This window comes from Lagenorhynchus albirostris, chromosome 7, assembly GCF_949774975.1.
Source record: "Lagenorhynchus albirostris chromosome 7, mLagAlb1.1, whole genome shotgun sequence".
Classification (NCBI taxonomy): Eukaryota; Metazoa; Chordata; class Mammalia; order Artiodactyla; family Delphinidae; genus Lagenorhynchus; species Lagenorhynchus albirostris.
This window is the reverse complement of record NC_083101.1, coordinates 68,399,069-68,426,497: the sequence shown is the minus strand read 5'-3', so window position 1 is coordinate 68,426,497 and position 27,429 is coordinate 68,399,069. Positions and strand designations below refer to the sequence as shown.

General features: G+C 37.7%; 2 protein-coding genes and 1 long non-coding RNA gene across 6 annotated transcripts in view; 2 read left to right on the top strand and 1 right to left on the bottom strand.

The window, feature by feature from the left end:
* The first annotated feature begins 802 nt into the window (after positions 1-802).
* RPS6 (ribosomal protein S6) lies at positions 803-5,432 on the top strand. The gene is made up of 6 exons (XM_060155121.1): positions 803-906; positions 1,430-1,561; positions 2,078-2,288; positions 2,476-2,622; positions 5,025-5,182; positions 5,298-5,432. Exons 1-6 carry the CDS (start codon positions 901-903, stop codon positions 5,391-5,393), a joined length of 750 nt encoding a protein of 249 aa, XP_060011104.1. The 5' UTR covers positions 803-900; the 3' UTR covers positions 5,394-5,432.
* Positions 5,433-7,558: 2,126 nt separating this feature from the next.
* The window catches only part of DENND4C (DENN domain containing 4C), a 126,024-nt gene continuing 106,153 nt past the window's right edge, over positions 7,559-27,429 (bottom strand). For 3 of the 4 annotated variants that reach the window (XM_060155116.1, XM_060155117.1, XM_060155120.1), the window contains 7 exons: positions 22,531-22,713; positions 21,505-21,700; positions 18,882-19,127; positions 17,665-17,782; positions 11,248-11,398; positions 9,680-9,744; positions 7,559-9,217 (listed from right to left, as the gene is read on the bottom strand). In XM_060155116.1, coding sequence (XP_060011099.1) covers positions 9,081-9,217; positions 9,680-9,744; positions 11,248-11,398; positions 17,665-17,782; positions 18,882-19,127; positions 21,505-21,700; positions 22,531-22,713 — 1,096 coding nt within the window. In that variant the 3' untranslated portion in view covers positions 7,559-9,080. The remainder of the gene's footprint in view (positions 9,218-9,679; positions 9,745-11,247; positions 11,399-17,664; positions 17,783-18,881; positions 19,128-21,504; positions 21,701-22,530; positions 22,714-27,429) is intronic. The other variant, XM_060155119.1, reaches the window with a different exon arrangement.
* LOC132523662 (uncharacterized) overlaps positions 9,413-27,429 on the top strand; it is a 56,480-nt gene continuing 38,463 nt past the window's right edge. Inside the window, exons 1-3 of the long non-coding RNA XR_009541604.1 lie at positions 9,413-10,697; positions 11,562-11,766; positions 17,986-18,058. This is a non-coding gene — a long non-coding RNA (uncharacterized LOC132523662). The remainder of the gene's footprint in view (positions 10,698-11,561; positions 11,767-17,985; positions 18,059-27,429) is intronic.

Sequence of the window (27,429 nt, the reverse complement as noted above, 5' to 3'; positions counted from 1 at the left end):
GAGGCAGACCATAAGCAAACCATTTATGTATCATGAGTAAACCGTACTATAAAGGGAAATAGTGCTACACCAGAGGAGAGGAATACAATTTCTCGTTGTGTGTTCAGGAAAGGCTTCTCTTAGGAAGGACATGCAATCTGAAAAGACTGGCATGGCATTAACGAATGGCGATAGGTGAGCTTTGGACTGTGGAAAGTTTATAAAGCCAGGTTAAGAAGTTTGGAGAGTATTTAACTATAGTGGGAAATAAATGGTGCATTTCCAGAAAGGGAGTGATAGAATTTTGAGTTTTAAAAAGATCGCAGGGGCAAGACAGAAAGCAGGGAGACTATTTAGGAGGTACCAGGACTTGGAGTAATTATGGTTTTTGGCTTGGGTGACAGGGTGGCTGAGTGTATCACTCTGTGGTAGAACGATGACTGCAGCGGTTAGAGGACAAGCGGATGATCGAGTATTTAAGGAAAAAACAAACCACAGCTTTCAAGGCGTCTTGTTCTGAACAGCCGGAACCAGGGAAGGGCACGCTCCTAAAGTGGAAATCTTCGGACGGAGGCTGAGGTACAAGACTGCCCAGGAGAGCCGGACTCCGATCCCGCTCTCCCTCTTTGGTGTCATCAGAAGCAGTGGCCGGGGCCGAGAGGGGATGCTCTCTGACCCAGAACGACGGCGGAAAGAACAAGGAGTGGACAGACTAATTTTCGGAACTAGACCTGGGCTGCCTCACTAGCACCGCCCACCGCTGATTAGCCCCACCCCCGGAAGTGCCGCCTACCCACGCTCATTTCCGCTACCCCAGGCGTCTGACCGTCTCGCGAGAACTGGAAGAGCCTATGTGACCTGGGCTAAGCGGAAGTTTGGTCTCTTTTTCGTGGCGCCTCGGAGGCGGTCGGCAGCTTCAGAATGAAGGTGGGGACTGGTGGCGGGTGTTGCGCTAGGTTTGAGTAACGTGGATCTAGCCCCAGAATACGGCGCTGCGCTCCAGAATCCTGGCTCTGGATGGAGAAGGGCCTGAGACAGGAGATGGATCGCTCTTTTGGGGCCGGAGCTCCTTGGGAGAGCGGATGGCGAGCGATTGCAGCTGGAGCTGCGCCGGGCGGGGAGCGCCATGGTGGCGTCTTGCCCCCCAGCCGGGATAGAGGCGGCCCTGCTGCCCGGTTGGCAGCAAGTAGGTCGGGCTTCTTGCTCCGAGAGGGGCAGCGGCTGCGCAGCGCCCTTCGCCCCGGCGTCATTCCGCGAGGCCTCAAAGATGTGTCCTACTTTTTCAGTGCAGTGTGTCTTGCGCGGTCTTATGTACACACATGCTTTAGTGAGTAGTATCAAATTTTGTTAGTTGTGTGTGGGTGACAGGAAAGGCTTTTTGCAGTGGAATAATCTTTGTAGTGGTTCTGCGATTTTCATGAAGTTCTTTCCCCCCCCGTTTAATTTTTAGCTGAACATCTCTTTCCCGGCCACCGGCTGCCAGAAACTCATTGAAGTGGACGATGAACGAAAACTTCGAACCTTTTATGAGAAGCGTATGGCCACAGAAGTTGCTGCTGACGCTCTGGGTGAAGAATGGAAGGTAAAAGTGGCCTGCCGGACTGCCGAATTGAATTGTTAGAATATTTGAGAGAGATGGTAAACGCTGTTGGTAATTGGTAAATGTTATGGGGTTCAAACTCGGGTTCTGTCTTCTGACCTTGGGTTTAGTTACTTCCAGATGTCACTTTATAACGTGGAGCCATCACCTGTCAGGGTTATGTTCGTGAAAAAATACATAGTTCTTGCCCTGCAAGCTAATGGTCTCCATTTTTTTTTGAAAAGTGCCAAGAAGGGTTTTTTTGTATTTATTTATGGTTCATTGATGCTTTGTTCCTTAACATAGTCTTTCTCCCCCAAGAGCTGTTAACTCTGGTAAAGCATCGGCTAGAAGTAGCTTGATTGAAAGGACTTTGCTAATTGAACTTGGGAAACTGGAAGTAAAGACAAAATTTAGTGACCAGAGAAAGCTATTAAGTTTCAGATTGGTCTTAATGAAGTGTACTTGTTGGAGGCCACAGTCTTTTGTTCTATAATGTGTCATTGTGTTCTCTTCCAGGGTTATGTGGTCCGAATCAGTGGTGGGAACGACAAACAGGGTTTCCCCATGAAGCAAGGTGTCTTGACCCATGGCCGAGTCCGCCTGCTACTGAGTAAGGGGCATTCCTGTTACAGACCAAGGAGGACTGGAGAAAGAAAGCGCAAATCTGTACGGGGCTGCATTGTGGATGCCAATCTGAGCGTTCTCAATTTGGTCATTGTAAAAAAAGGTGAGATTTTTATTCTTGAGTTAATTTTTGTCCACACTGATTTAAAGCTGATTGTCGATTGATTGATTGATTTGCAGTATCCACAGTTTTGACCAGTGGACTTGTTTTAATAATGCCTGAACAATTTAGGGTTCTTGTTTGTAAGGAGGTTGTTGAATTAAAACGTCTGTTCATTTTTCTCTTTCAGGGGAGAAGGATATTCCTGGACTCACTGATACTACTGTGCCTCGTCGCCTGGGGCCCAAAAGAGCTAGCAGAATCCGCAAACTTTTCAATCTCTCTAAAGAAGATGATGTCCGCCAGTATGTTGTGAGAAAGCCCCTAAACAAAGAAGGTATGGGGGATTATGCAGTTTAGGGCTTGCTTAATTTCATTGATTCGTCGTAGCGTTTTGTGTGCATGTTAGAAGATAAAAATTTGCCTACTAGTTACCTAGAATCTGAGTTTTTAGGAAGATAGTGGGGGAGAGAGAGGGTCAAGACGTGCAGTTGGTATGAATCCTTATTATATCCAGTGCCCTCTAGAGTGATAGAATTTTTCTTGGAAATTTGCCTTTGGGTCACTGATGTATAAGTTCATTCAGAGATAACTTATGAGACATTTTAAGTTCGTTGCTTTGGGGTTAGGAGTTGAAAGAATGACAGAAAACTCGGGGGTTGTTATTGAATGTGCTCTCACACACACCCCCGCCCCACAACTTGCTTTCTTTCTATATCAGTGGTTTTAATTTTTTTGTTTACCAAAGAAATACATGCTTTCATCCACTTAAGTTGCTTTAACTTCTGGCCTTCGTTTACTTCAACTGGAATGTGGATAGCAGTAGAGTTGTGAGAATTAGAAGTTGGAAAGAAACTTTATTCAAAATACCAGGGTACAAGTGTTTGGGGTTTGGGGGTTTTCATATGTATATAAATTTATTTAGGTGTAGTTGATTTACTATGTTGTGTTAATTTTGCAGTACAGCAAAGTGATTTAGTTTTATGTACATTCTTTTTCATATTCTTTTCTATTATGGTTTGTCACAGGATATTGAATATAATTCCCTGTGCTATGCAGTAGGACCTTGTCTATTCATTCTATGTATAATAATTTACATCTGAATTCCAAACTCCCAAATCCATCCCTCCCCCTTGGCAACCACAAGTCTGTTCTCTGTGAGTCTGTTTTGTAAAGTTCTTTGTGTCATATTTTAGATTTCATATGTAAGTGATATATGGTATTTGTCTTACTGTAACTTCATTTAGTATGATAATCTCTAGGTCCATCCACGTTGCTGCAAATGGCATTATGTCTTTTTTGTACCTGAGTAGTATTGCATTGTATATGCCTACCACATCTTCTTTATCCCTTCATCTGTCGGTGGACATTGAGGTTGTTTCCCTGTCTTGGCTATTGTGAATAGTGCTGCGATGAACATAGGGGTGGCGTGTATCTTTATGACTTACAGTTTTGTCTGGATATATGCCCAGGAGTGGGAGTGCTGGATCATATGGGAACTCAATTTTTAGTTTTTTCAGGAACCTTGGTGTTTTATATTTTAAGAAGGTATATTGTTTATTAGGCAAGATAACTCATCAGTAGTGAGGTCTGCAGCAGCAATGCTCAGTAATGATATTTCTGTAGTAAATTGTATGAACATTTATAATAAGTGGAATAAATAGCCTGTTAGTTCTGGGTTGGGTTTTCCTGACAGATCTGAAAAATTTTGCTTGGGTTTTGGTTTTCAGGACTGGGGGCTTAAATAAGCTAATACCTGGTATATGGTAAGTGCTCATTGGTCACTCATACGAAATATCTGGGCACCTACTGTGTGCCGGGTATGACTTTCAATGAAGTAACTGGCAAATATATGGTAGTTCCCTGCAGTTGCACCCCTGGAAATATCATTAGTGTACTAAGTGCCACTTAACAGACATTTGTTAAGATGGTTCTTTTTTTCTTTATAATTCCAAAGGGTTTTTTATTTTAGCAGAACCTGAACAACTGAGCATTTAGTCTTAGAATATTTATCTGAAGTGTTTATTGCTCCCAGAAGGTGTCCACAAACTAAAATCACTGCATCTGAAAAGACTCCTGTTCTGAAGCAGATTTATAATCCAGAGGATTTTGGATTATAAATCAGACAGGCTAAATGAAGATATTCTCAGGAATTCCCTGGTGGCCGAGTGGTTAGGACTCTGCTTTCACTGTGGTGGCCCAGGTTCAATCCTGGTTGGGGAACTAAGATCCTGCAAGCCGGGCAGCACCACCAAACAAACAAACAAATAAATTCATTCATTCGTTTGCTCATTCTTTCAGTCTGATGTTAAGTTTCACTCCAGGAGCATGGTGGAATGCAGTTAATGCTTTACTTAGTTTTCATGACAAGTTAAATATGCGGTTAATGCTCTTTTAAAATAATGCTCATGTGTCTTAACGGTACAGAGATATACTATCCTCCCAAGACAATGTAATTGTGGAAGGGAAATCAAAGTGAACAGAAAAAAGTATGGGGTATGACTTCCAACTGTTGAGCAAAGTAACCTATTACTATGCTGAATTTACGGATGATCTTGAACTTGACATCCAAGCTATTGGTATAGGAAAACACTGGTCCCTAGTAAACTGTCTCATACAAATAAGTTTTCATAGGAACTACTGAGTTTGAATCTGTTTCTAATGCTTTAAAAATGTAAATGTGGGTCCTGTTGAACAAGGGTATTATTGAGGTGATTGAGTCATTATCTGAATTTTTAGGTAAGAAACCTAGGACCAAAGCACCCAAGATTCAGCGTCTTGTTACTCCACGTGTTCTGCAACACAAACGTCGGCGAATTGCTCTGAAGAAACAGCGTACTAAGAAAAATAAGGAAGAGGCTGCAGAATATGCTAAACTTTTGGCCAAGAGAATGAAGGTAAGTCCTCTGTGTGTTGGGGGGTGGGGGGGAATAGGCCTGGCTTTGGATTTGCATTTTTAATCTAGATAAGCATTAACTGCCTTTATTTATTTATTTTTTTGGTTTTGTTTAGGAGGCCAAAGAAAAACGCCAGGAACAGATTGCCAAGAGACGGAGGCTGTCCTCTCTGAGAGCTTCTACTTCTAAGTCTGAGTCCAGTCAAAAATGAGATGTTTTTAGAGTAACAAATAAATAAGATCAGACATCACATCTCCTTTATTGACTTTTAATTGATGATAAAATAAACGAGAAACTTATAGAAGAGGAGGTACTGTATAATCTAGTGGTAGATAAAGTCTGCAAGAGATACCTGAAAGTGATAATCCTTCAGATTCAGACACTGAGACTGAACTGTGATAGTGGAAGAGATGGCCAGGACAGAGTTTCTTTGGTGGGTGGCTCAGGAAAGGACTCTTAGCATGCTCATTGGCTTTTTAGCAAGGCATTGAACAATACAGGGGAAATAAATGACTAGGACTATTAATCTTTGATACACTTTATTTTGAGGAATACAGTTTTTCTTAAAGATCTATACACGATACATGAAAAGTGCCCTTGTGAAGATGGACGTTTGTCATATGTAAAAAGGATAACTTGTTAAAAGCATAGTTAATGGATACCATTTTAAAATAGTTGACAAAGTTTTTAAAACCAGTGCAAATTTAATGCATTAACAGAAAACTTTTCAACTCGTTTTTATTATATTTCACTGCGAAGGAGTTGACTGTACCTCTTTTTAGAAACACTTGCATCAGTGAAGGATGCGCACAGAGAAAGTATACTTTTCTTTTGGCTGCAACATGCAGCTTGTGGGGTGTGGGATCTTAGTTCCCTGACCAAGGATTGAACCCAGGCCCTTTGCAGTGAGAGTGTGGAGTCCTAACCACTGGACTGCCAGGGAAGCCCCCAAAGTATGCTTTTTCTAATGTACTATGTCTGGTTTCTATAGTACTTGCAGTAAGAACCTTCATTCAAACCATTATAGACTAGAAGGGTCTTAAAAGAAGGCACATTAGGCTTTAAAAGGTGCTCCTTTGCCAGAGTATATATTAACCACAGGTGAGCAAAATTTTCAAGCGGCTGTAACATGTAGAGACTGAAGAAGTGCTTCAGTTAAGTGTGTGTAAAAATCACCTGGGGATCTGGCTAAAAAGTGGATTAGGATTCGGTAGTTTGGGGCCCCACAGCCATTAATAAGTTCCCAGGTTAGGCCAATAATGCCAGCCCTGAAGCAAGATTCATAGAGGAGAGCCCCATAGCTTTTTTTTTTAAATTGGAGTACAGTTGATTTACAATGTTGTGTTACTCTGCTGAACAGCACCCATAGCTCTTAATGAAATATTAAAAAGTTACAAAAGTCTTAAAGTCTTAATTGGCAATTGACAAAGTCATAAGTTGAATTTACAGCATTTAAAAAAAGATACCCAGTGCCAGAAGGACTGACACTACAGCTGAATCCTAGAGGGTAACATGCCAAAAGGCAGGTCTGGTGTAAGCCCAGAATTCTAGCTAGTAGCTGGTAGATTCTAATGCATAAAACATGAGAACCACCCTGCTTTCTTATTTTGAGGAGTACAGTCACTGAGGTGGACAGATAGGTAAGGTGGGCCTAGACTATACTAGCTTATGAAATCTGGCAGATTTAAGAGTTTAACATTGCAAAGACACTGAATCCTATATTACTAGTGTATACCAAAAATGAAAAGGGCAACAACTGAATATCCCAAAGGTATGTCAGACTTGTTTATGATTGTTAAATCATTAACTGCAGGTTGCTATAATCAATCTGAAATGCAGTTAATACCAAATCTAAAAGCAGTGTAAGGTTATGCTAAACAATCTGCCATAATTTGAAAGATCGCTTTCAGAAGTTAATCAGGATTTAAGTCTCATACAGTCATTCTAGATATTACTAAATCTATAGATAATGATTTGAAATCTTTTTTTTGGTCTGTTTTTGCTACAAGTTTTTACTGCCCTTTCTGTGGTAGGTGCAAGAAAAGGCCTTTAAGCAATTTTAATACAAATCGGTCTCAATTTCTGAATGACAGGCTAAGCTTTCCAATATATAATGGCTAAGTTATTTAGATTAATATTAAAAAGCTATTAGAAATTTTATAATTTGATACAATATAGCAAAATATTAAATGTGTAAGGAGATCTTTATCACAGGGTCGTTTTAGTGGGAAGTGCTTTGGTAATTTAGTTCAAGTTATTGAGAACTACAGAGAAATAGGAAAACAGACAATACTGGAATTCTGAAGATCACAAAAGCTTGAATTGCTGTACTACACACTTCAGGAGCCTTAAAAATGTAAGACAAGCACAGCAAACTTGAGAAGTTTTCATTTTATTCAACCTTGATTTTTTTATATGCAAAGTAATTCCAAACTTTCTGTTGGGGCAATAAGTGTTAAGTATTAAAACTAGTACCAAGTCTTACGTTGCAAAAATATATTCTCTGAGACAGTGCAAAAGATCCATTTTTAAGGCAATGAGAATTGTACAGTTTCTGACAAGTTCTTTCACTTACCACTTTCACAAATTGAAACTAGGATTCTGCATAGGTCTTATTAACCCTGAAATGTTGGAAGATTGGTATAGTAACAATTTTTAAAAGATTATAGCAGGTAGGAAGGAGATGTGTGCTGTTAACTGTACCATTTGGAAATAATTATCAACCGATTTAGTCATCTGCATAATTACTGTAAAAGCGAGCACACACAATCATTGGCTTTTCAAACCATGCATGCAGAGAGATAAGGCAAATTTACTGTCCCTAAGGAATGTGTTAACGAAAGGCATGATAAATGTCAGTGAGGCATGTGAGGTCATGATTTTCTTAAACCTACTGGCAACAAGTTTAATAAGCTTTAACGTTTTAAGACAATTGATTCCGCCTAAAAAACAGTATTTACAAATGCACAAATAGTAAGTGTACAAATCTAAATTTTATACAAGAATAAAATTCTGTGTGCAGTGCAAGTTATCCCACAGGTTTTTAAAAGTGACCAATAGCAACAGTTTATGTGCCTGAACAATTTCAGGCCCAAAGACATACACAAGAATTTTAATTTTGTAAATTATGAAGCTGATTAATTTCATTTAAACTATCTGGCTCATTTATTCCAATTTTAAAGCTGTTGCAAATTAACATGATACTGGGAAGAGGATGAAAGGAAGTAACTGGATATTCAAGATACAATCCATTAAGGGAGCTAATACATAAACGTGAAGGGTAAAAATATATATTAATTTTAAAGTCAAAGGCAAGGCAGTTATCAGACTTTCAGGTAATTTTGAGATTAATGACTACATACGAATTAGTAGTAGTCATTTATTTAATAGTTGGAGACCCCCTTTCAGAAAACTTTATTGCAACATGCAATCTAAGAATTTTAATAAATATAATATGGCTGAGTAGATACACAGCCACACATATATACACAATACACAAATAGTTGCTCTTATAATTGAGATTTCGTTTGTTTTGGGGTTAGGCAAGTTTACATTAATTTGCCATTCCCCAAACTCAATAGCTTCAGATATAGACAAAACGCCAAGAATGAATATGGTTACTCATCGAACTGCTACAAATACTGAGAAATGCAAAACCAATTTTCAGCAGATAAAAACAGTTCAGAAATTGTAAATCTTCAACATCAGTAAACCCTAGGGCATTTTAGTGGCATTTTTACCTTCTGAGATGATTCAGTATGAATTACATTTCATTATCTATTGTACCAAAAATAACTTCATTTCAGTTTTCACCAATTCGTAATTTGAAACAAACCTTGAATGTCTCCAGATTGAATCTATTCCCCCAGTTCTGTGTCCAAAATCTAGTGAATCTTATTTAAATGAGAGGTGCTCCAAAACACTTCCTGCACCACTCCACACTGATACTTGGTGGAGCATCAATTTTCTGCAACTTTTCAAGAATCTCTGTAGATAAACTATTGTATGCAAGTCCATACTCATTGTCAAAAGCCTCTGAAAGATATTTTCAAAAGTACAGTTGGTATTTCTTAATAATAAATAATAAAATAAAAGCTATGCATTTAAAAATGGTAGTCAAATCTTTTTTTTTTTTTTTTTTTTTTTTGCGGTACGCGGGCCTCTCACTGTTGTGGCCTCTCCCGTTGCGGAGCACAGGCTCCGGACGCGCAGGCGCAGCGGCCGTGGCTCACGGGCCCAGCCGCTCCACGGCAAGCGGGATCTTCCCGGACCGGGGCACGAACCCGTGTCCCCTGCATCGGCAGGCGGACTCTCAACCACTGTGCCACCAGGGAAGCCCCAAATCATTTTTATATACATATTTAAACTGCATATTTAAAGGCAGAAATCTTTTTAAAGGCAAATGGAGTATCTGCCCATACCAATTAGAATTTTAAAAGTTTCTTTAAGAAATAAGACTTAAACCCCCTTTAAGGAATCCCCAGTTGACGAACTTACCAATATCAATATTCTCTCTTCCAAGAGACACTAATGATAAGAAGAGGATTTCTCTGTATAAACTCCTATAAAACAAATATTTTTTTAAAATTAATGGTCAAAGAGCATAAAAATACCCTATGAAGGTTTTTTAAAATGGTGATAGAACACAACACTGTAAATCAACTATACTTGAAAAAAAAAGATTAGGTTCTTTAGTTAACAGTAATGTATCCACCATCCATGTCAGTGTTCTGGTTTTGACATTACACTACACTTATGTCACCTTTGGGAGAAGCTGGGTAAAGGGTCAACGGAACTCTTTGTACTATCTTTGCAATTTCCTGCAAACTTATGTTTTAAATTAAAAAGTTAAAAGTTAATGGGCATAAAGCTTCACATTCGAAATAACTAAAAATAGCTTATTTTAACTTTATTGTAATTATTTAGCAATATAATAGGTAACTTTTAATTCTAATTTCTAATTCAGATCTACAAAAGCAGACTTTTGCCCCATGACACAGTAAGAGACTAAGTAAGTTAGGGGTCTAAAACCCTTGGACACAAACAGTATGAAAGATGGTGTGGTCTCTACTACTTAACCCAACAGTAAAGGATAAATCACCTTTATTTGATTTGCGAACATAAACATGTTACAAATGAAACCTTAAAAATGAGACTCGTGACTCATTTGTTAACAAAAGGGGAAACTGATGAACTGATTTGAGTATTTACAGAAAAAAAAATTAGAGAGTAATGCTGATTCTGATGATGCTCCATGCAGCTTTCTTTAGAAGCTCCAGAAGCCATAGTATGTCATTTCTAATATTCCTTCCCTGTCCTGCAACTACAGATACTTGAAAGTGGCTGCTCTTTAGGCTGTGAAGGAGATAATCTCTACCTCAACTGTTGAGATTATAGAAGGATCTATCCATTTTCATTATGAATTCTTGTCCTATCATTTCTGAGACTGTCTTCAAAGATGCCATGACTAGAAACTTGAAGAGCACCTGGAAACACTGTTTATGTTTGATAGAAGGTATTATGTCTCTCTTTCTGAAGCTTCCACCACAAAATTCATTTATGCTGAGACTGGGATGAGTACTGATCCAAGCGTGTTAGCAGACAATAAATAGTAAGAGGATCAGGACAGCTCCATACCGTTTGTAATTCACTGCTTCCATCATCTTCCTAAATTGTTTCTACTCCTAAACCCATATTTTTTTTTTTTTACATCTCACAAGATAAGATGCGTGACAGGACCTGAACGAGCAGTACATATGTATAACATCAATGTTAACACATTTATAGGTTTCCAGTGAATAGTAGTAATTTTTCACAAAGACTCAGTACGTTTTAGACATAAATGAATTACATCCTAAAATTTAATCTATTTCCCAGATATTTTTATTATGTTTGTGATCAAGTATGAATGCATTCGGGTAGCACTTTTTAAGACAATCAGATGTTCTACAATGAGTATGTGTTTCTTTTACAACTAGAGATAGTTTTAAAAATCATTTTTAAAATACCATGAAATTATGGTATTGATATCAAATGGTATCAAGTACCAAATACTGGATTATTACCTTTGTCTTTTCATGTCTCCCTTCATTTGCTGTGAAAGCAGGTTGATGGGTTTAAGAACATCATTATGTTGAATACTCTGCCTGATGGTTTCTACTAAAGCGCTTGTTGCTTGTTGTTCCTCTGACAGGAGAGACAATTTCTTTTCAGAATCTAATAATAAGAACACAGTAAAAGAATACATTTAGTCACTCTAATTATTAAAGAAGTTTTTTTTCAGATTTGTATCATTTTTTATTCAACACCACCTCCCCATCACAAGTAAAATTATGTAGTAATGTGACCAGCTAAAAAATATTTTTCTTGCTTTCTTCAGATAGGAGAGGCCTGTCCCTTTGCCCTTTTCCTGAACTTAGGGCTTCCTGATTGAGGCTGCAATGTGATATCTTGTATGCCAGCAGCCATCCTGTGACCATGAATCTTTCCTGATGGAAAAGCAGACAAAGCGTAAGGAGCCGGGGTCCCCGATGACAGAGGAGTTGCCTAACAGTCCTGGAGTATCTAATTCATAAATTCTTCATGTGAGAGAATAATCTTTACCTGTTTAAGATTCTGTTGTTTTCTATTAAATACAGTAGCGTATAATCCTAATCGATACAAGGGTAATTCTAGAATTATTAAGAACAAATATTTATACAGATTTCATATATTACAAAAGTGCTTCAGTGGTATACTTGAATCACAGTACCATTAAAAATCAACAATGTGAGCTTGGCCCAGAAAAAGGGAAAACTTTAATACTGTAGGTAATCCCAGCAGCCATACAATTTTATTACACCCACATTAGTTGAGATGGAACTATGTATCCAAAAGTTCCCCAGTCAGCCTCATTTTAAGTGTCTGTCATAAAGCCAGTTACTGTAATTTTCATACAATCCAGCCCCTTAATAAAGGCAACTAGGAATATTTCATTTGTGTTCAGACCACAGAAATAGCAAAGTTCTCTGTTACAATACAAGAGGGAATACTGGCTGCTATGGGTTTTGATCCTAGTTTTTCTACATGCTAAACAGATTTGATTTGATTTTCATGTTATGTTGTGATTTTAGAGCATAACCCAAATATAATATGCAACTTCACTATTGCTTAATTCACAGAGTTGGGCAACCATCACCAATTTTAGAACATTTTTATCTCCTCCAAAAGAAATCTACCTATTAGCAGTCACTCTATCTTCCCAACCCCTCAGCCCTAGGCGACCACTAATCTTATTTTGTCTTTACAGATTTGCCTATTCTGATCGTTTGATATAAATGGAATCATACTTTCTGTTCTCTTTTGTGGCTGCTGCTTCTATAATATTTCAAAATTCATTCATTTTGTAGTATGTATCAGTATTCACTACTTTTTATTGCCAAATAATATTCCATTGTACGGATATACCATACTTTATCCATTCATCAGTTAAAATGAACATTTAGGTTGTTTTCATTATTTGGATATTAAGAAAAATGCTGCTAAAAACAGTGTACAAGTTTTTACATGGATGTATGTCTTCATTTCTCTTGGGTGTATACCTAAGAATACAACTGCTGTGTCATATGGTAACTGTTTACCATTTTGAGGAATGGTGAAACTATTTACACCAAAGCAGCTGCACTAGTTTTCTTCCAATTAGCAGTGAACCAGGAAGAGATCCAACTTTATTTTTTCTGCATGTTGTTCCAGTTGTCCAGCACTACTTGTTGAAAAGACTATTCTTTACCCACTGAATGGTCCTTGGCACTCTTGTTGAAAGGCATTTAACTGTACATGTGAGGGTTTATTTCTGGAAACTCAACTTTATTCCATTGACCTATATGTCTATCCTATGCCAGTTTTCTACTTTCTTGATTACTGTAGCTTTGTAGTAAGTTTTCAAATTCAGAAGTATGAGTCCTACAACTTTGTTCTTCTTTCTCAAGACTGTTTTGGCTATTCTAGGTGCCTTGAAAATCCATATGAATTTTAGGATAAGCTTGTCAATTTCTATAAAAAAGCCACCTGGAATTTTGATATAGATTGTACTGAATCTATAGATCGATTTGGGAGTACTGCCATCTTAACAATATTAACTTTTCTGGCCCATGAACATCGGATTTCTTTCCATTTACTTAGGTGGTCTTTACTTTCTTTCAACAATAATTTTAGTTTTCAGAGTATAATAAGTTTTGTACTTATTTTATCAAATTTATTCCTAAGAATTTTATTCTTTTTTTTTTAAATATTTATTTATTTGGTTGCACCAGGTCTTAGTTGGTGCAGGCGTGCTCCTGAGTTGCAGCACGTGGGCTCCTTAGTTGTGGCATGTGAACTCTTAGTTGCGGCATGCATGTGGGATCTAGTTCCCTGACCAGGGATCAAACCCACGCCCCCTGCACTGGGAGCATGGAGTCTTATCCACTGTGCCACCAGGGAAGTCCCAAGAATTTTATTCTTTTTAATGCTATTATAAATGGAATTATTTTAATTTTTGGATTATTCATTGAAAGTATATAGAAATACAGTTGATTTCTATGTTTTGATCTTATATCCTGCAACTCTGCTAAGCTTATTTAATAAGTTCCATATGTTTTGTGTGTGTGTGTGTGTGTGTGTGCGTGTATTCCTTAGGATTTTCTAATTTAGGATTTTCTATATGTAAGATGACATAATCTGCAAGTAGAGATAGTTTTACTTTTTCCTTTCCATCTTGGATGCCTTTTATTTTCCTGTCTAATTGTTCTAGCAAGAACCTCCAGTACAATGTTGAAAAGAAATAATGAAAACAGACATCTTTGTCTTGTTCCTGTACTTGGGGGAAAGTATTCAGTCTTTTACCATTAAATGATATCAACTGTGGGTTTTCAGAGGCTCGTAATTAGGTTGAGGAGGTTCCTTTCTATTCCTAGCTTGGCTTTTTTTTTTTTTGGTTGCTTTGGGTCTTAGTTGCAGCACTCAGGATCTTCCCTGCGGCATGCGGGATCTTTCGTTGTGGAGCGCGGGCTCCACTGCTGCAGTGCATGGACTCTCTAGTGGCACGTGGGCTACAGAGCACACCAGCTCAGTAGTTGTGGCGCACAGACCTAGTTGCTCTGCAGCATGTGGGATCTTAGTTCCCCAACCAAGGATCGAACCCGTGTCCCCTGCATTGGAAGGTGGATTCTTAACCACTGGACCACCAGGGAAGTCCCTTGTTGAATGTTTTTAACAAAGGGCAATAGATTTTGTCCAGTGCTTTAGCTGTGCCTATTCAGACGATCATATGGATTTTGTCCTTTATTTTATTGATATGATATATATTAATTGATTTTCAAACCAACACAGCATGCCTGGCGTAAACAGCACTCGGTCATGGTATACAATCGCTTTTCTGAATTGCTGGATTTGGTTGGATAGTATTTTGTTGAGGATCCTTACGTCTGTCTATATTCATAAGTGATAAGATTTTTAGTTTTGTTTTCTTATGATGTCTTTGGTTTTTGTATCAGGGTAATGCTGGCCTTCTCACCCAAATCTCTACTCTTTCCAAGAGTGCTTTCAGGCTTGAACTTCTCCACAGTCTGTCTCAAATAAAGTCATTTCCTTTGGGGAGAATTTCAGAGCTCTCTCTTCTTATGGCCTGTCTCTCAGCCACTGCTCTGGAGCTGGGAACAGTGGCCCTTCTCTTGGAATGATTCCCCTGCTTTGTGAATGGGGTACTGGAGGGATGCAGTTGCCTCTCATGTTTTAGCTTGCCTCTCCTGGCATAAAACCTCTCCCTTATGAGCAAGACGCTGTGAGAACAATCAGAGACCCAGTATTCGAGGGTTGCTGAAGCTGGCAGTGCATGGGGGCTGAGTGGAGGAAGTGAGCCTCCCTGTCTCCTGGAACTGAATAGAGCTGGGAGGATGAGAACTGCTGGCAACCTGTCTTTCCCAGGGAGATGCTGTAGCCCTTGACTGGGGGCTGGTGGGGAGCAGCAAGTTGTAGCTCAAATGCCACAGAAACTCACCGTTTTTACTGAAATTTAATATATTTTCTTCTTTAAAAAATTTATTTATTTATTTTTGGCTGAGTTGGGTCTTCGTTGCTGCACGTGGGCTTTCTCTAGTTGCAGCGAGCGGGGGCTACTCTTTGTTGTGGTGCACGGGCTTCTCATTGCGGTGGCTTCTCCTGTTGTACAGCATGGGCTCTAGGCGTGCGGGCTTCAGTATTTGTGGCACGCGGGCTCTAGAGTGCAGGCTCCGTAGTTGTGGCGAACGGGCTTAGTTGCTCTGCGGCATGTGGGATCTTCCCGGACCAGGGATCAAACCCATGTCCCCTGCATTGGCAGGCGGATTCTCAACCACTGTGCCACCAGGGAAGAACAATATATTTTCTTGAATAAATACTTCTTCATTTGCTCGACAGCTGTAGACACTTTTTTTAAATAACTTTCACCAATTATGGTTGTTTCGCTGGGAAATGGGACTTCATAGCTCCCCATACTGCTTTTCCAAAAGTCACCACTCAATTCTATTATATCTTTTAATGTTATTTATATACCAATTCTTTGTTTAAAGTAGCCAATCAAGTAAAGAAACAAGGCTATTCTTGAGAGTTCTAAATTTTATTCTCACCACAAATTATAGGACATTTAAAAACACTTATCTATTTCAAGGTATGCAGGAAAACAACTAAAGAAATGGCAGTTATAATTCTATTATTTTCCAGCATAAATTTCAAAGTTACTCTGCTTCTGCTTAAAAAGCATTCAAATATCAGAACTGGGAAAACAACAACAGAAAGACAAAAATAGCTTATAATATATTTAGCCATAATTTTGTGATTGGCATATTTCAAGGGAAAATGTCAGATTCTTTTATTCTAGCTTAAGTAAAAAAACTGCTAAGTAGTGAAAGATTGTAGTAAAAATACAAAATAAAGAGTGGGGGCTTCCCTGGTGGCACAGTGGTTACAAATCCGCCTGCCAATGCAGGGGACACGGGTTTGAGCCCTGGTCCAGGAAGATCCTATATGCTGCGGAGCAACTAAGCCCATGAGCCACAACTACTGAGCCTGCATGCTGCAACTACTGAAGCCCACACGTGTAGAGCCCGTGCTCCGCAACAAGAGAAGCCACTGCAATAAGAAGCCCGTGCACCGCAACGAAGAGTAGCCAACGCAGCCAAAAAAAAAAAAAAAAAAAAAAACCAGAGTGAACTTTTCCTTTCTTCTTCTGAGCAGGTACTGTTAACAGCTTGGGACATATACGGTTTTAGACCTTTTTCTATTCATACATTAAAAACACAAATATTTTTGGTTTCGTTTTTCTACAAAAAAGAGAAAAGATCACATACTGTTCTGCAACTTGCCTTTTTTTTCCACTTAATATATAACGAAAATCCATCCTTTCGGGAACCTATATACAAATGACTCATTCTTTTTCTTGGTTGCCAACATCTCATAGTGTGGATTTATCACAATCTCTTGTTAGGTATTTGCGTAAGTTTTTCATTATTATAAATAATCTTACAGTATGCATCACTGTACCAACAGCTTTGTACACTGTATACCTATAGAACAGAGCATTTTAATATTTCTTCCATGAACTGCCTATTGATACCATTTACTCACTTACCTACTGGGTTGTCTGTGGTTTCTTACAGACTCATAAGGCTTCTGAATACTGGATAACCCTTTAAACCCCTTGTAAAAATATGTTCTAAATACAAAAACTAAAAGTAAGGCCAGGGGATTCCCTGGTGGCACAGTGGTTGGGAGTCTGCCTGCCAACACAGGGGACACGGGGTCGAGCCCTGGTTTGGATCCCACAGGCCGCGGAGTGACTGGGCCCATGCACCACAACTACTGAGCCTGCGCTCTGGAGCCCGTGAGCCACAGCTGCTAAGGCCCGCGTGCCTGGAGCCTGTGCTCCGCAACGGGGGAGGCCGTCACAGTGAGAGGCCCGTGTGCCACGGTGAGGAGTGGCCCCCGCTTGCCGTAACTAGGGAGAAGCTCGTGTGCAGCGGTGAAGACTCAATGTAGCCAAAAATAAATAAATAAATAAAAAATAAAAATAAAGCCAGAATCTTTGAGAACAGTACCCATATAATTAAAATTATGATCTATACCAACACATCCACTATAGAGAATTTACTCTCCAAGTACCTAACCAAATTAGTATTTGACAGATAAACTACAAGAATCACAAAAACACCCCTGATAAATGGGTCAGTACAACAGCAAAAAAATTTGAAAATGGAAAAAATCTTGAGGAGATACTAAAAATGAATGAAAGATTTAAAAATAAAGCAAAATTATTTCTATCATCTCCTTAATTCTATTTTTTCCCCCCAGTAGTCCATTTCTCTTTATTGCTACAGTATTCTACTGTGTGGACGGACTGTACCAAAATTTGCTTATGCATTCACCTGTGGATGGATATTTGGGTTGTTTCCAGTTTGAGTGTTTTATGTCTTTAATTCTATTTTACTTACTAAAATTCCTCCATGAGACATACAGAGGTTCTCCTGGTTCCTGATGAAGGTTGATATTATCCCATAACAGCTGAATATACACGAGTTTGCTATCCTGGGACAGAGATGACAGGGGAAGCTAAAAAAGATCAGTAGAAAGTATTAGTACCCCAAGCATAATAATAATTACCAGTGGACCTAGCAAAGCTTGATTATATAAAACAGATGAGTTCTTTCAAAATTCTGGACCTAAAATTCTGAGAAAATTTAAAAATTTTTATTTATATCTGATTACAAATGTTATTATTTTCTGAGGTGCATGTTTCTCATTCTGACTTTCAGGGACTGAATGACAACTTGGTAACTGGCACAGCAGCCACAAGAAAGGTTAACCTCCATCAAAACAAATTTTAAGGTAAGAAAGTGCAATGGTTTCTCCTATCTTGTTGTACTGACTACTACTTAAAATAAATGAGTCAAAATAGAATTTACACTACTCTAAAAGTTTGTTGTGCCCCTGATGTATGTTTGGGGTTGGGGGTATCTCTCAATATTCAGTATCATAAAATGAAGGAGTTCTAGGAGCTCACTGTCTCCCGGGGAGTCAGGGATGCCACCTCAAGCAAAGCAGGAGTTTCAGAGTCAGAGAGCCAGACTGTGGTCTTGGCCCCCCTCCACTTACGAGGTATGTGACCTAGCAAAAATAACTTCCGTAATTTTTAGTTGTATCATCTGAAAAATGTGGCTAATATGAGTCCTTTAAAATAAGTTGTGAGAATTTCTGCTGGGAATATTATATTTCAGAATAAAAACTACCTTTTCTAGCTACCCTTGCAACTAGAAATGACCATGTAACTAAGTTTAGGCCAAACAGATACATATGAAAAGATTATGTGCAACTCTAGAAACTGTCCCTAGAGAAAGAAGACATACTCTTCTTCATCCATTTTTCTTCTAACTGCTGGCTGCAATGTGGATGTGACAGCTTGTAAGTAGAGTCAGCTATTCCTAGACCAGGTATAAAACTTGGAAATGGAGGTCACACTGCTGAGCAAAAAGATAGAAGACTCTCAAGTCTCTAACACTATACCATCCCGGGACCACCTATCTAAAATTTTAAGTGAGAGAGAAATAACCTATGACTTAAGCCACTATTGTTGTATACTTCCTGCTACCTGAAGTTAAGCCTCATCCTAACCAACACCAATGTAGTATAAGTATTGAAGTTGGTTCCCTACCTGTACACCTCCGTTACAATGTTCAGATGTGAGGATAAGTCCTGGTAAGTTACTAGGAAGGTCCAAACGTCTGAAATACCAAACGAGGTTCCAGAAAATGATTGGATGTTGATTGATGAAAGAGGACGTGTGAATCACCTGATCGCCTTCATTTTCTAGCAAAGATTCAAGTTCTTTACGAAGCACTAGAGGACTCAAGTAGGGCACAGAAACAGGGGGAGGATTGGGTCTTTTTCCTAAAGGATCCTTAAAAACATAGAAATACAAAAAGAAGTGAATATGATCTATTTTATTATGTTTCAGAGTATGTCTCAATGAGATTATACTTCTCTATCCTTTCAAAGTCAATTATTTCAGGGCCATTACTACATGTAGTAGAACACCCTAAAGAAAACATAAAAGAAGAACACCCTAAAGAAAACATAAAGATCAAGAAGTACTTAATCATAAATACCGTTAAGTTAAATGATTACAAACGAAAATTATTAATCAATATAATAGACCCTATTTTAAACATGAGATTTTCTCTATCACATTAACAGCAATGGCCTATGTAGGTTTGACTTTTTCCTTTTCAATTTTTTATAAGAAATACTTGCATTTCTGATGTTTTATAATGATGATACCAAAAAATATGTGACTATCTTCCGCTTAAAACTCTAAACAGATGATGCAATTTTTTGTGTTAATACTTTTTAAAATAATTAATTAATTAATTAATTTTGGCTGTGTTGGGTCTTCGTTGCTGCACATGAGCTTTCTCTAGTTGCGGCACGTGGGGGCTACTCTTCATTGTGGTGTGTGGGCTTCTCATTGCGGTGGCTTCTCTTGTTGTGGAGCACGGGCTCTAGGCATGCAGGCTTCAGTAGTTGTGGCACGCGGGCTCTAAAGCGCAGGCTCAGTAGTTGCGGTGCATGGGCTTAGTTGCTCCGTGACATGTGGGATCTTCTGGGACCAGGGATTGAACCCGTGTCCCCTGCATTGGCAGGCAGATTCTTAATCACTGCGCCACCAGGGAAGTCCCTGTATTAATCTTGACTCTTTTTAAAACTATATCTAAGTTGTTTTTGCATTTGATTGCAACAAAAACTAAAGAGCAACTTTATAAATCAAATGAAATAATGAATTAAAAAAACCCCAACCTAGACTTTGTAAGTTGTGCATATTATAGTCAGAATAAAATGTTTATGACCAGTATTAATAAGTACCCATAGTGCCCAGATTGAGGTCTCCAAATACTGTTTTCCTGTAAAAAGAACAAGGTTTCTTAAAGAAATGGTTGATTCTAGATCTGTAGAAGGAAATATATAACATGAGCATGAAACATCTTGCAATATAAGAAAGCAAGGAAGCTATAAAAAAAATTATAGAAAGGCTACCAGAGTTGTGTCAAAAGGATTAAGGCACCAACTTGTAGAGGCTTCTAGCTGACCAAAGAAGGAATAATATAAGCATCAATAAGGATAACAACAGCAATGGATATAAACATAAATGTTTAAACCAATGAGTTCATAATAATACCCTATCGCCCCAGATAATGGATCACCTTGGAGAATGCTAGGAACCCAACTTCTTACTTTGAAAATTGATAAATAAAAGGAAAACAAAATCAAATATTTATTTTGCCTTTCCATCATAAATTGCATCTTTGGAAAACCAGACAAAAGCCATGGGGTTAGTTTCTCTTTACAGATATATTTCATATAATAAAGAAGATGACAGAATTAGACTATCATCATTTTATAGCTCCAAATGGACAACTTGATCTAGGCATTGAGGCGTTAATAGCTGCTAACATCACAAAGATAGTTCGTGTCTCCTATTGGAGGGACATACCACTACTGATGAAGCGCTCTTATAAAAACAAACAAATGAAAAAAAGAACAAGAAAACCCTGAATCTGATCAAGCTTCTAGCTGTAATTACCAATTTACAGGGTTGTAATCAACAAATAAATTGCAAGGGAATAAATTACAAGGGAAAAAAAGAGTCTACAGATTTTAAAAGACTAATAAAACCAGATTAACCAATTATGAAGCATGGACCTTATTTGATCCTGATTCCTCAAACTACAAAACACACAACTTGACATTTTTGAGACCATTAGAAATTTGAACAAACCTGCTGTATAGCGCAGGGAACTCTACTTCACTTTGCTGTACAGTAGAAACTACACAACATTGTAAAGCAACTATACTTCAATTAAAAAAAAAGAAATTTGAACAAAGATTGAATAACTTGATATTATTTTTTGGGTCTGATAAGGACATTGTATTTCTAAGAGTCCTTATCTTTTAGAGATAAATACTGAAATATTTACAAATGGAATATATGATGTTTGAAATCTGCTTCAAATGGATCTACGGAAGAACTGAATGAGTATATACATGAAAGAAAAATGGTCATAAGCTGAAAATTACTGAAGCTGGATGATGTGTCAAAGGGACTCATTACACTCTTGTTTATTTGTGTACATATTTGAAATTCTAAAGTTCTTAGTCTGCTTATGAAAAATTCTTATCACTTTTCATGTGATTAAAATAAACCTACTACAGAAGAATTACATGCTGTTTTAATAAATACTTACACAAACACACAGTATAATTATAATGCTGTTACATACCACAATTTCCTGCAGACTGTTTGGAAGACTAACTGTTGAAATGCCATGAAACGGTCTCTGGGAAAAGTCCATATTTTGCAAGGGACCTCCAACACTGTGACTTCTAGTCAAAGATACATTTCGTTTTGATAAACTATTAGGCACAGATGAAATTTTCATAGTTTGGACATCTCCACTGGCTTTCATTATTTCATCACTTAAAAAAATGAAGAAGAAATGCTGTGGTTAGATTGCGTGAAACAATCTAAATCTGTAGAGCTTGACTATTTTCTACAATGAATTTTGAATGTGCTGAATATATCTGAGAAGACTCAGTACTGCCTTATAAGAATTAAATTTTCTTCAGGTATTTTTGTAAAACTGGTCAGAAAAACAGGATGGAGTGGATGATCTGATGAAGGGTAGGAAGAGGATATATATGGTACATAACAGGTATTATGGTATTATTTTAAAAAGATTAAGTGCCCATTCAGTTGCCTTGTTCAAAAATTATTTCATCTTTATTAAACAAAATCACTTATACATCACCTTACATGTATAATGCATGTAAGTAAGTAATGTAGATTCATTGCCAAGTATTTAATCTCTACCAGGCCATGATCCACCTAAAGACAGAGGTCAGATTTTATTTACTTTTTAATTTTTAGTGTTCAGCATAATGCTTAGCATACAATAGGCTCTCAAAAAATGTTTGACTCAATATTTAAGAGTAAAAGGTATACTTCACTGTAAAGAAAGTATGTGTCTGGAAACTGACAATGACTACACTGAAGGGGAAAATACTTTTTACTGTTGAAAAGTTCATTTTTGTAAAAGACCACTGTAAAACATTAAACACAGTATTAAAAATGATTTATCATCAGATCCATTCATTAGATATTTAAACAATATATGGTAGTAAACATTTAAGGTTAAATTCTTAAAATGCCAGAGCTTATGCCTATGTAAGCCAGGGTTGTATTTAAAGATGGAATTTTTACTAGGGTACCCAATTTTTAATGAAGATTTCTCTGAACCCCATGGTACCTTGATTCAACTGCAGAGCTTGTTTCTTCAGTTATGGTCTGGTTATGTTTTGGGAAATCCATAAAGTTGATCAGGTCAGGTTCTGCTGAACTGGATATGGGTTTGTGTTCCAAAGGTTCACTTGCCAGTGTAATGCTTCCACTTTGTAAACTGTCACCAGAGGTACTTGGTTTCAGGAAAAAGCTAAATATGGATCAGTCCAAAAAAAACAAAAAAGTCTTTAAAGATCTCAGAATCCTCTAAATTTCATCATAATTTAGAATCACTTTATGGTAAAATAGTTATTAATGAGTTATACAAATCCATAGAAATACTGCCTATTTCAAAAACACACACACACACACACACACACACACACAACTCACACTCCTGCTCTCATTCTCTCTTCCTCTCTTGTCCCAAACTTTTCAAATGAAAAGGTCTAGAGCAGGTCATTATAGTTCAATATTAGATGCCTTCAGTTTTTGAGAGACTCTAAAGAAAGCTATGAAGGAAGATGGAAAGCAAAATATTTCCTTAATTTTCTTAGTTAAAAAAAGGAACAGCATTTTAACATGTATTAACCTATGATTGTTTATATACCCTTTCCCCCTTATGAATCTCCATTTTTGTCTCTAGTCATTTCCTCTCCACTCTATTCATTCAGAATTTTATTTTCATCTTTCTCTCTCTTTCTCCTTCTGGGTGGGGATGGGGTGAGAGTTTCACCTTACAAGGGACATTAAGAGAGCTTTCTAAAGTGATAGTAATGTTCTGTATCTTGGTAAGGGTTTGTTTTGCACAAATCAAATTTACCTTAAATGAAAAAAACTGAATAAATACTGAACTCTAGTTAATTATATGAACGCTCAAGTCTTTGTGGGAAAAGTGATTTAACGTCTTCATCTTCTTCTTTTTTTTTTTGGCCGCACCGCAGGGCATATGGGATTTTAGTTTCCCGACCAGGGATCGAACCCATACCCCCTGCAGTGGAAGCGCAGAGCTCTAATCACTGGACAGCCAGGGAATTCCCCATCTACATCTTATTTTAAATGAATAAAAATGTAAGATGGATTGGTGGATGGATGGAGGGATACATAAAGCAAGTAAAGTAAAACATTAATTGTAGAATGCAGGGCTATATATTTGGGTATTACTGTAAAAAAGATGATCTTTAAACTTGGCTGTCAGTTGGAAATCTTCCATAATGACATCCTAGGGGGGAAAATCAATAATGCTCCTTTATATTCAATTAGAATATAAAATAAGGTACTTACCACAAAAGCTTAAGAAACACAATTAACAAAAAAAGTACAAAACTTATGGAGAGGGCTTCCCTGGTGGCACAGTGGTTAAGAATCTGCCTGCCAATGCAGGGGACATGGATTTGAGCCTTGGTCTGGGAAGATCCCACATGCTGTGGAGCAACTAAGCCCGTGCGCCACAACTACTGAGCCTGCACTCTAGAGCCCGTGTGCCACAACTACTGAAGCCCGCGCGCCTAGAGCCCCTGCTCCACAACAAGAGAAGCCACTGCAATAAGAAGCCCGCACACTGCAACGAAGAGTAGCCCCCGCTCGCCACAACCAGAGAAAGCCCACGTGTAGCAACAACGACCCAATGCAGCCAAAAATAAATAAAATGAAGAAATTTTTTTTAAATTTTACAAAAAACACATATGGAGAATAATTTAAAACTCTATTAAAAGAATATCTAAAAAATGGAGATATATACCATGCTCATAGATAGCAGAATAATACTGAAGATGTCCATTTCCCCCAAATAAATCTATAAATCTAATTCAATCCCATGAAAACTTCAGGTGGATTTTTTTTCTTAAGGAACTCAAAGTTACTCTAAAATTTTATATGCAAAAATAAGTAACTATAAGAAAAAAATTTCCATAAGGGGGAACTTACCCTACCACCCAGACATCATAAATAAGGAGTAATAAAAATAATATAGTACTGACAGAAAGAACAGAGAACCAGAATGAGGTATACATAGGAACTTGATATATGATAAAGATGACGCTGTATATCAATGAAGGAAGGATGTAAAACTGGCTCATTATATGGAGAAAAATAAAGCTGGATCTCTACAATAATACACAAAGGTGGACTTTAGATGGACTTAAAACCTAAATATCACAAGTAAAATATAAAGCTAACAGAAGAACGTTCAGGAAAAAAATTTCATGTACTACAGATGGGAAATAACTTTTAAAACAAGACTCCAAATGCACAAATCGTAAGGTGGAAAATTAATGGATAACATCAGAATTAATAATTTCTCTTAGGAGAATTATTATCAAGAATATTCAAGACGAGAATTCCCTGCTGGCCCAGTGGTTAGGACTCTTGCACTCTCACTGCCGAGGGCCCAGTCCCTGTTTGGGGAACTAAGATCCCACAAGCTGTGCTGCGTGGCCAAAAAGAAAATAAAATAAAGAGAAGAATGAACAAAGCCCCAAGTCAGTAGAAGGAAAGAAATAATAAAGATCAGAGTGGGAATAAATGAAATAGAGACTAAAAAGACAAAAGAAAAGACCAGTGAAAGTAAGAGCTGGTTCTTTGAAAAGATAGACAAAATTGACAAATCTTTAGCTAGACTCACTAAAAAAAGAGAGAAGGCTCTGATAAAATCAGCAACAAAAGAAAAAAAATAACAATGGGTACAACAGGAATACAAAGGATTATAAGAATATGAAAACAGCTATATGCCAACAAATTGGACAGCCTATAAGAAATGGACAAATTCTTGGAATCATACAACTTTCCAAGACTGAATCATGAAGAGAAAATCCAAATTGATCGATCACTAGTACAGAGACTGAAGCAGTAATTGAAAAGCTTCTAAAAAACAAGACCAGGACCAGACAACTTCACAGGTAAATTCTACCAAATATTTACAGATTTAATACCTGTCCTTTTCAAACTATACCAAAAAATACAAGAGGAGGGAACGCTTCCTAACTCATTTTATGAGACCAACATCACCCAGATACCAAAACCAGATAAAGACCACACAAAGAAAAAACTACAGGCTAATATCTCCGATGTACATAGATGCAAAAATCCTCAACAAAATACTAACAAACCAAATCCAACAATACATTAAAAGGATCATATACCGTGATCAAGTGGGATTTGCCCCTGGGATGCAAAGATGGTTCAACATCTGCAAATCAAGCAATGTGATACATACGTTAACAAAATGAAGGATAAAAATGATATGATCATCTCAGTAGGTGCAGAAAAAGCAGATGACAAGATTCAACACCCATTTATGATAAAAACTCTCCACAAAGTGGGTACAGAAGGAACATACCTCAACATAATAAAGGTTATATATGACAAGCCCACAGCTAACATCATACTCAAAGGTGAAGCTGAAACCTAGTATATAAGTCCCAGCCACAGATATTAGCCAAGAGAAATAAAAGGCAACCAAATTGGAGAGGAAGAAGTAAAACTCACTGTTTGCTGATGACATGATTTTATATAGAGAAAAGCCTAAAGAATCTACCAAAAAACTATTAGGAGTAATAAATGAATATAGTGAAGTTGCACAGTACAAAACCAACAAAAACCTGTTGCATTTCTATATACTAACAATGAGCTAGGAGAAAGGGGAATTAAGAAAACAATCCCATTTACAATCACCACAAAAAGAATAAAATAAATGGAATAAATTTAAGCAAGGAGTTGAAAGACCTCTATACTGAAAACTATAAGACATTGTTGAAAGACACTGTAGACACAAATAAATGGAAAGATATTCTGTGCTCATGGATTGGAGGAATTAACATTGTTAAAATGTTTATATTTTTTAATTACCTAATTTTAAAAATATTACATAAAGCAATCTACAGATTCAGGGCAATCCCTATCAAAATCCCAAGAACATTTTTCACATAAATGGAACAAAAAATTATAATATTTATTTGGAACCACAAAAGACCTTGAAGAGCCAAAGCAATCTTGAGAAAAAAGAACAACGTTTAGAGATATCACACTCTCTGACTTCAAACTATATTACAAAGCCATAGTAATCAAAACAACCTGGTTTGGCAGAAAAACAGATATAAAAATCAATGTAACAGGGACTTCCCTGGTGGCACAGTGGTTAAGAATCTGCCTGCCAATGCAGGGGACAAGGGTTTGAGCTCTGGTCTGGGAAGATCCCACATGCCACGGAGCAACTAAGCCTGTGCACCACAACTACTGAGCCTGTGCTCTAGAGCCCGCAAGCCACAACTGCCATAACTACGGAGCCCCACTGCTGCAACTACTGAAGCCCGCGTGGTTAGAACCTGTGCTCCACAACAAAAGAAGCCACTGCAATAAGAAGCCCTTGCACTGCATCAAAGAGTAGCCCCCGCTTGCAGCAATTAGAGAAAGCCTGCGTGCAGCAATGAAGACCAAACGCAGCCAAAAAATAAAATCAATGGAACAGAACTGATAGCCCAGAAATGAACCCCGGCATACATGGACAATTAATTTACAACAAAGGAGCAAAGAACATTCAATGGAGAAAGAATAGTGTCTTTAATAAATGGCGTTGGGAAAACTGGACAGCCACATGCAAAAACATGAAACTAGACCACTATCTCACAACACACACAAAAATCAACTCAAAATGGATTAAAGACTTCAAGACCACAAAACTCCTAAAAGAAAATATAAACAGTATAATCTTTAACATGAGTCTTAGCAATGTCTTTTTAAATATGTCTCCTCAGGCAAAGGCAACAAAGCAAAAATAAACAAATGGAACTGCATCAAACTAAAAAGCTTCTGCACAGCAAAGGAAACCATCAGCAAAACAAACCAACAACCTACTGAATGGGAGAAAATATTTGCAAATGATATATCTGATAAGGAGGTAATACTCAAATTATATAAAGAACCCATACAA

Excerpts from the sequence above, each read along its gene's own strand:
- RPS6 (XM_060155121.1), top strand. Across the intron at positions 2,289-2,475 it reads TTTGGTCATTGTAAAAAAAG|GGGAGAAGGATATTCCTGGA; the intron begins GTGAGATTTTTA and ends TTTCTCTTTCAG. Across the intron at positions 5,183-5,297 it reads TTTTGGCCAAGAGAATGAAG|GAGGCCAAAGAAAAACGCCA; the intron begins GTAAGTCCTCTG and ends GGTTTTGTTTAG.